A 12565-nucleotide genomic window follows, 5' to 3' on the forward strand; every position below is an offset into this window, starting at 1 on the left:
CTATGTAGTGTAGTTGCTACACATTAAAACGACATAAATCCGAAGCAGCGAGTGGTGCGTGCTCCATATTTGAAACTAGCGACCCGCCCTCGCTTCACTTCGGAAACATTAAATTTTATTATTGATAGCTGAGTCTCGCGATGTTACCCGCGGCTATTGTCGTACCGCGGGTAACGCCGCGGGGCGAAGCTAGTCTAAAAAAAGCCTAAGTTACTCCTTATATCATCAGCTACCTATCAGTGAAAGTCTCGTCAATATCGGTCCAGCTGTTCTAGAGATTAGCCAGAACATACAAAAATTGTAAAAAATGTTATTTAGGTGTAATATATGTACCGTATATATATATTCATATATGTATGGAGTAAAAAGCGATTATTTCAATATTACAAACAGACACTCCAATTTTATTTATATGTATAGATTATTATAATATTGAATGTATAAACGAATCTATACGGGGTCGTATCCGTGCGATTATTCAGCGAATCGTTCGCCGATAATCTAAATGAGGCATTAGATTGACATCGTCACGGATGAGCGGTTTATCCAGCAAAATGGGACTATAATACTAACCTACTACCTAATTTTTATAAAAATATATTTTTATTGAATGTAAATGGCAATGTGGATGGGAGGCAGTGATTTTTTTGTTTATGAATTTATTTGAATCCAGTATAAATAAGAATTAATTAGATATTACTAGGTATTTCGCGTTAAAAATAATGTTTTACGAATTATTCAGTCCTCGTACATCTACTAGAACGATCGAAATTGGTTGCTCCAAGCTGAAACGTAATTTTAGGTAATAACAAAGAAACATGTTATTTGTATGGGAAATGTATTTGGTACACGACACGTTTGTACTCTTGACCTAAATTAATTATTAACGGAATAAAGTTCTTCGGTGTCGAGTCGACTACAAATGAGCTGAACTGCTATGAGTTTTCATTGCATAACATTTCGAGCGCCCTATAGGTGTGTTTTACGAACGTGAGGTGCGGGCAGAGCTGGTCCGTTTCCATTAAATACATAACTAGCGACCCGCCCTCGCTTCTCTTCGGAAACTGTAATTTATTATTGATTTCTCCACCATTTAATGGATGTTATTATGCATATAAACCTTCCTCTTCAATCACTCTATCTATTAAAAAAAACCGCATTAAAATCCGTTGCGTAGTTTGAAAGATTTAAGCATATATAGGGACAGACAGATATAAGGACAGAGAAAGCGACTTTATAGTATAAACTATGTAGTGATATTTTAGTTGAACGAATTCTTCATACGTGCCATATTTTTGATCTTCATTAAAATTAAGTTAATATACGAAATATTTATGATCAAACTACAAAAACTATACACCCGAAAATGTAACTGAGTACAAAACGATCTAACCGACAAATTGAATATTTTTATTTTCCCCTTTCAATTAGACGATGCTCTTGATTTTGTTTGATCTAAACAGTTTTCATCACAGGAATTGGTAAATATTTTTAATTTTTTTTTTAAATTTTATTCTCGGAAGTTTTTTTTAAAAATAGATATGAATTAATAGCGCCTGATGCCTAATGGATTGTGGAGTGAATTGAGAATGATTACTAATTACAAAGATTGATAAAAGGGTGCTTATTACCTCCCGAGTACGTATTTGTCTGCGTAGCTTGGACATTTAAGTTCAAAAGCTATTTCAGGGCTTAGCAGGGACGCTAATACCTTATTAACAGTAGAACTTTTATGTCAATCAACTTTGAAACAGCTGAATAAAGTTGATGATCCATAATCAAAATGTATTTTAGAATAGTTATTGATTTCCCGGTGATCAAAATGAAATTTGTCCTTTAAATTAGAGCAAATTGATAACATAACAACAAGTAAACCCGAAAAAGCTATATCTTACCAAAATTACCCAGGAAAGATGAATATCCATACACAGATGAGGATCACAAGAATCACAACGGCACAGCGATCTCACGCCACTTATATATTCAATGCGTATCGACAGGTTGTGACTGCGGTCCACACCAGGCCTGGTGCGGGCTAGCAACGCAACTGGCTGGGTGAAGTCCGAGCCCAGAATCGATAGGCGTGCGCACGCGCGATGGACACTCCGTGACGCCACAGCTATATCTTATGTATGAGACGACGGGAAAGCTAAAGACGAATCCTGCGATGTTCGCAGGCCATGAATTTTGAAAATTTCATCTCGTCGAGTTGGGGGTCTATGGCTGATTGGATTGCAGTTTGGTCTTTGGTTAAAATCTTGTATTCTGAAGCTTTTTGTCTTCTCTACAACAAATCTTCAGAGCTACTTAGTAAGTTAGATTTCATTTTTGTCGTTAAAAAAAGAAATGTCTCATTTTCCATCACGTTTCTTGCGATTACCAGCGAGATTCTTCAGTGGGTGTCATTTTCACGACATCGGAATTTAACGCATGTCTCGGAGAAACGAAAGCCTATTATAAGATTATTGTCATGCTGCGACATTCTCTTGGAGCGTGAAGCGCGAATAATGAAGATATATTAACACTTCAACGTGATATATCTTTTCGAACCAAGTTTATTTAACGAAGTTATTTCTGAAGTTCGGTTCTTTTAGATTTTTCTATTGCTTTTAAGGTACTTTGGTAGATAGATTTTAACATTGGCCTTTACATTCTGGATTGTAATCTTGTTTTATTTAATTCATTAGCTTTTACATGCGGTTTTATTCAGGTCAAAGTAGAGGAAAAAAAATCCCAGGGAACATTATTTTTTATGGATAAAAGGAAACCCGTGTCCTTTTCAATTTCCCAAACAATATTTACGCAAAATTTCATGATGATTAGCTAAGTGAAAGACCAACAGACAATGTCACTTTTGCGATGTTAATTTTGGTTAAGGTTTGGTTTTATATATCTTAATGATTATTTTCTCGTGCCTGCTTGAATGTAAGAATAAAATATACAATGAAATTTCTTTATATTTATCACTTACCGGTATTTCTTGTCTCTGTGCCAAACTGAGATGTGAAGCAGCTGGTGCTCGTATACTGCGGTGGGTAGCGGCAGCCTCAGGTGCCTTTGGAATTCGGGCTCTCGCTTCCCGTAAAGAACTGACGTTCTTTGGAAGATCGACCTTTGTGAAGGCAGGCTCTGGTTCTCCGGTACGCCGCTGATAACCACCTGAATTTAAGATGAGAGTATTTGTATGAGCTAGCATTCGTCTAACGATCGAAATTGGACTATAAACATTGATACCTAAAGACTTAAATTCATTGTATCACGTTTTATCTCAATAGATTTGTCGTATTAATTATAGTATAGTCAACTATAGTCCAGTTCAAGTAGTATTTTTTTTAATTGATCGCACTAAAATTCGTCTATAACGTTTTTTAACAACATCGATCGAAACATAGGAGATAATGGAACTTGACTGTTTTTTCTTTCGCTATCTACACATTTACAAATTCTGTTTCATATCTAATTGTTCCAATACAAGGGTTGCTTACATCTTTAGAGCGGATTTTTTAATTGTAAGGTTAAATAATAAGTAGTAATAAATACATACAATAATAAAGTATATTGCGGCCCGATTACAATTTGCTTATTTTATGTATATTTGTTGAGCAATCATACCGTATGTGGGGTATTGGACATCTTACCTTCGCATACGCGTTGATCTCATCTGTCTTTCCAGCAGGCCTCTGCAGATCCCTGCATCTTATTACTGAAATAATAATAACTTAATAAAAATATATTCGGTTCGAATGTAACATTGAATAAGATGATCTGTAACAAAATTGATAATCACCACTCACCGTGCACATCGATAACGTCATTTCTCGTGACGATCTCTAAATCTATAGTTCCTTTGGGAGCTTGGAAGCGGTCGCTGCTTCGCTCTAAGCGGTTGCTAGCTACGCTTCTTCTCTTTTCATCACTACTGCTAATACTGTACTCTTCTGGGGAAAAGGTCAGACAGCGTCTTATAGACTTATGCTCAATGATAGGTGTATTAGCATTTGTCGAAATCAGTTCTTCGTCCACTTTACATGTTTTGTGCGCTCTCTCCTCGCTTAGTACTTTACTGGGTCGCTTTAGGTTCGGAACTGGAGTGATCGGACTTGGGATACCACTCTCAAGGGTCAAACCGAACAGTTCCTGTGAATGTCTATTTAGATTTTGTCTGTTCATCATAAGGCTACTGTGTGATACGTTGGATCTAAGAGAGTGATTTTCGTGAACAATTCCTAGTGGGACGGCTAAAGGAGAGCTTAAAGGCTCACACATAGATATATCTGGGAGTACTGTTGCTGGACTGGGTATTCCAATCTCTAATGTAAGTATGGTCTGCTTTAGTTCTGTAAGTTGTGGCTTCAAAAGGCTTTCGTTGCTGACGGTAGATTTTTTGCGGCGAATGCATTTTTGTCGCTTTAATTTTAGACTTTTATTTTCGGATGTTGAATACAAATCTGGAGTTGATTCAGATAACGTTGTTTTTAAGTTTTGTCGACACACTGACATGTGCATTGACTGTGTCCTGGTCAGTGATCTGTTTTCATCGGCTGTTATATTCAAAGATCTTCTCCGAATTATATTTTCAGGAGTTTTCACCTCCCTTTCATGATAACCTTCACCATCGTCTAATATAAAACATCCAACGGGTAAATTTTTTAGCAATTTTTCATTGACTACTTGCACCGGTTTCTTTTTCTTGGCCGGAGTGGCTTTAGGTGATATTGAATTTTCTCTTGATAGATTCACATATTTGGCTTCTTTGATCAAATTAGCTTTATTCTCTGCTTGAGGGTTAACGAATAAATCTTTGACGAGCTCGACCTGAGGAATTTCCTCTTTTATCATTTGACAGCCCGATGGAGAGGTTTTGAGAATTTTACGTTTTGATTTAACAACCTTTGTGCTTTTAATAATATCCTCTATCATTTTGTCAAGCGTAACGTCGCCCATTTGAGTCGTAGACACAGTAGATTGAGTTCCATTTACAGTTGATTCAGTCCGGCTGGCAGCTAAGTCTTTGCTAAAAATAAATTTGTTTTCCATTTCGGTCGACGATTCCTCGTCTCTCAAAGGAATGGTGAATGGATTTTCTACTTTAGGGAAATATTCTGTGACGTCATCGTTATATGGTAGTCTCTGTGATATGCTGCGAGTGCTTATAGTGCTGAATCTCAGAGCTGCTAGCTTTGTAGCTAGTGGTGTGATAGATACAGGTGAACACGCATCTCTGACTAGCGTATGGACATCTTTTTTATCAACGGAGGGCGACTTGAACGAACTTTCGAAATCGTTTGATTTCTTTCTCGTTCTTTTCAGGGGTCTAATACTTGCGATTCCGTCGTTTTTGTTAAAATATAGCGGATTATTCATGAAAATGTGATGACCAAATATCGGTAACGTGGTTCTTTCTATTTGCGATTTATTTATGGTTATTGGTTTTTCTACACAGTTGAGAATGAAGTCTTTATCATATTCTATTTCGACTATACCTTCGTTAATAGGTTTGGTTGTGCATACATTATTGTTATTAATATTATTATTAATTAGCTGCTTTTTATGTATGGAGTTATTTGTGTCATTTGTCAGAGCATTAAGTCTATAACTCAGTTCATGCAATGAAGGCTCAGAAGAACTGTGCGTTAATTTGGAGAAATCTCTCGAGTTTCTTTCAAATGGGTTGATACTTCTTTCGGATTTGTAAGTTATGCTATCTCTTTTGAAAGAGTCATTAGTACTGCCCATTTCTAGTTTTCGTTTCTTAGCTTCTCTGACTCGTCTACTATAAGTTGAAGGTGTAATAGAAATATCATCCTTAGAACTACCGAGAAACGGTTTTCTTCTGTCGAAGCTCTTTACCGGAGTCCCAGATGTAGGAGTAATGTTACTAACATCTTTCAGAGCCAATCCTTCAGATTTTTGGATGAAGCCTTCTTTGTAAAAGTTAGGAGTGCTACCGATGTAGTTCACGTTCTCTTTGTCGATTGTTTTAAAGGTTTTTCTGGTTGTATTGGAATTTAAAGACCTTCTTTGATATCGGCTAGGTTTTTTACTTTTCTTATAGGCTTGGCCGTCAAACGATTTTCTATTGTGGTTGGTAAATTCATTGTTGCAGTTACTGGACGGTTCATTTTCAGATTCGCTGCTGCCACGGCTCTCTTGGTTTTTCTTACCGTATACTGTCCATTTGAGCATTGTGTATCTGAAACAATAGAATTAAAGGAAATAAGAAGAAGAATCGTTCATTAAAAATATGACGGACTAGCTTTTTCCCACGACTCCGTCCGCGTGGAATAGCTACTTTGGCATAACGTTAAATTTTACTACCCCCTTCATTTACGTAGAAAGTGAAAATATTTTTGAATTATAGAATGTTAAGGAGCTATTTGAACCCTTCTTTTGAAACATTCTTTATTGGTTCTTCACTTGTATTGGTCTTACCGTGATGTTATATAGCCTTCCTCAATAAATGGGCTCTTTAACACTGAGAGAATTATTCGAACCAGTAGTTTCTGAGATTAGCGCGTTCAAACAAACAAACTCTTCAGCTTTATAATATTAGTATAGATGCTTTTTTTTTTTTTTGTATCAATGAAAAGAAAAGCTACTACAATTCTGCAGTGTTTCTACATACTTCGGTCGCAAGGCTATAAGGTATTTCGCTTAATCAATGCTAAATTAAAATAATAACACCACCACACAACTTCATGACACAAATACTTTGACCACAGAATGGACAGCTGCAGCGGGGTATTTTCTGGTTGTACCAATTAAATCTCGTGTTTACTCAGGAACCGTACTATCCACACCAGATACAGATCTCGGTCGAGCCAATGGTGGTTCTGCGATCGACGTTTGCTGATGGGAGGATGTATAGGTAGTACCGGTGGGTTCCACTCTCCTACCACAAGAAGACCGTGTGAAATATGGACCATAAACTTGTCGTAAAGACTCAATACATGTGATCTAAATATTTGAAAGTACGTTCCATTGAAATCCATTTATATCGTATATTGTGTAAATGTGTAAAGATTTCTATACCGCCTTGACATTATAAATTGGCTAGAGTTGATACGTGAACTGGTTTTTTGGTCTGTCGTTTGCAAAATATGTTACATAAAACTAATTGATAGTAGTTTTATGAGTCATCATATAATTCGTACAATATATAATAAGTTCTCATACAATCAATCGTCAGTGACCATGAATTATTTGAAACATCGTCAATTAAATACGTCAGATTAAACCGTAACATTATTTATAATTCTATCTATGACTTGGGAGAACTGAAGAAAATACTTGTACATACTCGTAGTCATCATATATCTATACTAACTAGAGGTCCCGCAGTAGTCGAAATTCGACTATAATTAATTGGAATTGTAAGTTTGTACACTATTATGCTTGTATTTTATACTTCTATAATCACAAATTTCGCCAAGACTGCACTATAAAAATATTATCAAAGACAAACAATATTTAATCTATTCTCAATTTGACAACAGACGTCAAGAACAAAAGTTTGACAATAAATAGTATGCATGCGTGTGTGCGTCATAATACATGGTATGTAGTGTGTGTAATGTTTTCTTTATTGATTTAATGTACCATTTATGCATTATTTAAAAAAAAAATTAGCATTGTGCACTTCTTCTCTATCTTCTCTATAAGTGTGGAAAATTTCATACTCCTCCGTCCGCGCAATTTTCGTAAAAAGGGATACAAAGTTTTTGCTTCACGTATCTATACTAATATTATAAAGCTGAAGAGTTTGTTTGTTTGAACGCGCTAATCTCAGGAACTACTGGTCCGATTTGAAAAATTCTTTCAGTGTTAGATAGCCCATTTATCGATATAATATCAAGCTAAGACCAATACAAGCGTAGCACCAATAAAGAATGTTTCAAAATCGTTTTTTTTTTCCTTTTGAGAGCTTCCGCTTCGTGCGCTGCAGAAACTGTTAAAGTTTCGCTAAAATAATGTATGACAGAATTGTCCCCTTTAAAAGATCTTAAAAAAAGTTCGCGACAGCATATTATTATGCTAACCAAATCTGTTCTAAAATAAAGCATTATTTGCGGACGAAGTCGCGGGCAAAAGCTAGTTATAAAATAAAACAGAAAACGTCGAAAAGAAAAAGAAAATCTTTTTCTGTTCGACCTTATGTGGGTCAGAGCAGCATCTATTCTTTTTCCATTCAAGCCTCGTCACCTCACCGCTCTCTCACATATCATCACAAAACGTTCACAAAAGTAGATAGGTGTGTCCGTGCTAGGTCTGTCGGATAACGTAAAACCCAACCTTATCACTTTAAAGACAGTCTGTTGTGCGGTATGAGGTCAAGCATTATCGCGTAGGAGCAGCCCGGAGGAGAGATTAACCAAGACTGTTCGGAGATTCGCTTCTCCAGCATTATGTCCAGTTCTTCACAGCACAAATCCGTAGCAATGTTGCTGCCATTTGGTGAGAAGCTGTAATTAATTAGACCGGCACTAGACCACCCAGCAACCTTGACTTTTAGGCGTAATTTTTTTGTTTGCTTTAATATCCTTTGTTGTTTATTGTTAGTAGAAATGTATTGCAGTTAGCCCTACGTACGTCAGCAAACCGTATGTCTGTGCATCACCTAGGTCTTCTAAGTGTTAGAAAAACAGCGTCAGAAAATCCTAAATATTTATTATAAATTAGGCGATCCAAGTCGCCTTGAGTAATTCAGAATACGTCTCATGAGGCAACTGATACTCGTTGTATTTCCTTTACTCCGTATATCTCCTCAGTATTGGTCCTATACGTCGGCTGGGCTTGGAAGAACCAAACGGAACAGCCGCTATCTCAATTATTATTTTTTGTAAAATTTCAGTGTTTCGGAAAAAAAAACAATCTAGTACATTATCTCTGCTTAGAAAGTGAGGCAGAAAGTAAGATACATAATACGAAAATTTTCATAGCAACACAATGTCTCAAATTGATTCAACTAAAAGCTACCGTACGATACGAATTACAAAACGCGCGATTACATTTCGGTTACGGTACTGGCAATAACTCATATTTCCCGCTGTACCAAATTGACTGTGTAATTAGAAGCGGACTATTCAGCCGGCTCGCGATGAACTCACGCTGTTCCAAAACCAGTGAACTCACAATAGGACCCCGAAGAAATTCGCGCTACAACACCGCAGAAACAGGGCGGATCGTCTGCTAGTATTGAATAAATGGTCATTGAATTTAAGATTTCTCTCTGGGGTCCGCGAATAATGGAAAAAAATATAATTCAATAGAGGATTTCGGTAACAGCCATCTTTTTGAAATCTAGAATCGAAGGGATCCTGACCCGTCTTCGGGGCGTGCTGCGATATACTGGATGGAGGACGAAACACGTTTTGCTTATTCCATATTTTTTTTAATTTGAATTCTTTTTTTTCTGGATCTTACTTATGGGTCAGGGAAATTGGATCTTGCGCTTCAGAGATAAGATCGAATAACTGCAATAAGAAATTCGGTGACAGTCTCGTATCGAATTGATATTATCCTGAGCGGATGTTTTATCTTTGTCACAATACGATTTCGATGTATCCCGCGAACCAGTTACGAGATTTGTAACTGTAAGTTTTCAATCGAATTAAATTTAAAGTATTAAATTTTAAAAAAAAAGGAACCTGATCAATTGTAAGACATATTCTTCATAAATCATAAATTGAATTTAAATGTTGTAGTGTTACGGTCGAACTTCGAATGTTGGAGGCGGACACTTGTGATTTAGATTAGTTTTATTGCTTCTTTTTTTGTGTATCTTTGTTATCGACACATTGTTATGAAAAAATTGAATCAAATAAATAAAATAAAAATTGTTAACACTCAAGTTCTTCATTACCAACAAAAAGAGAAGAAAGAGATCAATAGAAAAAACAATCTGGTTTTACTTTAAATTTATAGAAATAATGAACTACGCTACGTAGTCTCTTTGGGCGATTTTATTTTCAAAGTGCTCTTAACTTAACCAACGTCAAGTTGTCTTCGTGAACAGATACGGTCATCGTTCTCGTCGAACCCGTCGTCTTGCGACGAAGGGCTCGACGAGTAAATTAACCCACAGACACAGCCCACTGAGTTTCTCGCGTTTCCGATCCGGTGGTAGATTCTGCGAAGCACGGCTCTTGCTAGGGTTCGTGTTAGCAACGTCGTTAGGTTTGAGCTCCGTGAGCTCCCCTACTAGTTAAGGTTACGCTGAAATAGCTTATCAGCATAGGTAGGGAAAAAAAAGTGAACAGAAAACAAGCCAAATAAAAACTCAAGTTGTCTTATCTTCTATATATTAATATGTGAAGAAAAAACTTTTTATCCCTTTTTACGAAAATTGCGCGGACGGAGGAGTATGAAATTGTCCACACTTATAGAGAATATAGAGAAGAAGTGCACAATGCTAATATTTTTTTTAAATAATGCATAAAAGATACATTAAATCATTAAAGAAAACATTACACATACTACATACCATCTATTTGACGCACACACGCATGCATACTATTTATTGTCAAACTTTTGTTCTTGACGTCTGTTGTCAAATTGAGACTAGATTAAAAATATTGTTTGTCTTTGTTAATATTTTTTATAGTGTAGTCTTGGCGAAATTTGTGATTATAGAAGTATAAATTACAATCATAATAGTGTACAAACTTACAATTCTAATTAATTATAGTCGAATTTCGACTACTGCGGGACCTCTAGTACAATGAATTCTACATATCGACGCTTGAAAGGCAAACGTGATTAAGCGACAATGCGTGAACTTTACAGTAGGTAGACTAATTTAAAGTTGAAATACCTGAAAAAAATTCTATCTTAACGAATCTAGCTGTAGGATTGAAATGGTTTTAATAGACCTAGAATTTTTTTTTCTTTGCGCATCGAGTATGGTTATTACCAATAATTTATGTACAAAGCAGTTATTGTCGCTTAGTCACATTTGCCTTTCAAGCGTCGATATATCAAATGGCAAATGAACCATAAAACGCTGTATATTTTTCATTTTATACCCTAGAATGTTTAGCGCGTTCCGACCAAATGTTGGTGCGGCGGTTACCCGACAGGTGGCGCGGTTATGAATTATTCAGATAAAAATTCGCTGCGTGCCAGTAGTGCGGGTTATATGGGGAATTAATATTGCATTAAAAGTTGAAATTCCGTGGTATTCATGAATATGTTATGCTCGAACTTTACGCCACAGAAACTCATATGCACTTGAAAATTTTATTTACATTTTTTCAATATGAATTCGGTGATAAACTAATGATAAACTTAATTGTGATTTATATAATTTATTTTATTTGATACTAGCTTTTGCCCGCGACTTCGTCCGCGTGGAATAGTTCACAAAAAAATGCTTTATTTTAGAACAAATTTGGTTAGCATAAAAAACGTTATAGTGAGCCAACCTTAACATATAGACATATGCTATTGCCAACTTTTTTTTAGATCTTTTAAAGGGAAACAATTCTGTCATACATTATTTTAGCGAAACTTTTACCGTTTCTGAAGCGCACGCAGCGGAAGCTCTCAAAAGGTAAAAATAATCCCGATTTTCAAATATTCTTTATTGGTGCTCCGCTTGTATTGGTCTTAGCGTGATGTTACTGAAATAATTTTTCAAATCTGACCCGTAATTTCTGAGATTAGCGTGTTCAAACAAACAAACTCTTCAGCTTTATAATATTAAGTACAGATTTAAAAATTAATTACCTAACACTTTTATTACGCCTTGCTCATTTTTTAACCGTCTACGCCATCTTCCTTTTCTCTGTCATTCTGTCTGTCATTCTCTTCTCGCTTTCTTTCCGTTTTCTCTCACTCACATCTTAACGATCCGTTCCACACTCTTTTCATACGTTCCGTTCTTACCAATCCTACAATAATGTGCACATTATAAATCTATTGAGTATTCTAAATCAGTACACAAAATATAATTAGAATAAACAGGTTGGTATTACTGAGCAAAGATTTATTAGGCCCTTAAGTTATGTGACGCACATTTTCAAACCCACGCGATTTATTCGTTCGCATACTCATTGACTGCATGACCTTTGATCAAAAGGAAATTTTAATTTAAAACAGTCAAAGACCTTCGTTAAAGGATTAATTATTAACATTATAAAATTATAAACTTCTTACTGTTGGTAGGACCTCGCATGAGTCCGCACGGGTAGGTACCACCGCCCCGCCTATTTCTGCCGTGAAGCAGTAATGCGTTTCGCTTTGAAGGGTGGGGCAGCCGTTGTACCTATCAATGCAATAAAAAATAAAATAAACACAATAGCCATTGAATGCTGTGTTTGTTTTGATAATGACATTAGTAGCAGTTTTTATTGTGTCACACTATTGACCTACACGAAATTAGGTTATCAAATAATTATGAATTACAATCGTCAACAATTAACTATAACGACAGTAACGTATAATTTTATTCATAGAATACATGTTTCGGTAGCCACAGTGGTTAGTTAGGAGCGCGACATACTGCAATATAATATTTATGGGCGCATTATCAGTTTAATCTTTGGCCATATGGTACGCGGCGAGC

General features: G+C 36.1%; 1 protein-coding gene across 16 annotated transcripts in view; it reads right to left on the reverse strand.

The window, feature by feature from the left end:
- Positions 1–12565, reverse strand: part of PsGEF (Protostome-specific GEF) — an 81869-nt gene that overhangs the window by 52578 nt on the left and 16726 nt on the right. For all 16 annotated transcript variants that reach the window (XR_016324282.1, XR_016324281.1, XR_016324283.1 and 13 more), the window contains exons 2-4: positions 3795–6193; positions 3639–3703; positions 2972–3159 (exon numbers count right to left, since the gene is read on the reverse strand). Coding sequence is in view for 12 of the 16 variants with exons in the window: in XM_089733432.1 (XP_089589558.1) it covers positions 2972–3159; positions 3639–3703; positions 3795–6186 (2645 nt within the window). In the remaining 4 variants the exon portion in view is untranslated. The remainder of the gene's footprint in view (positions 1–2971; positions 3160–3638; positions 3704–3794; positions 6194–12565) is intronic.

Source organism: Bombyx mandarina, chromosome 15, assembly GCF_030267445.1.
Source record: "Bombyx mandarina strain Sakado chromosome 15, ASM3026744v2".
Lineage (NCBI taxonomy): Eukaryota > Metazoa > Arthropoda > Insecta > Lepidoptera > Bombycidae > Bombyx > Bombyx mandarina.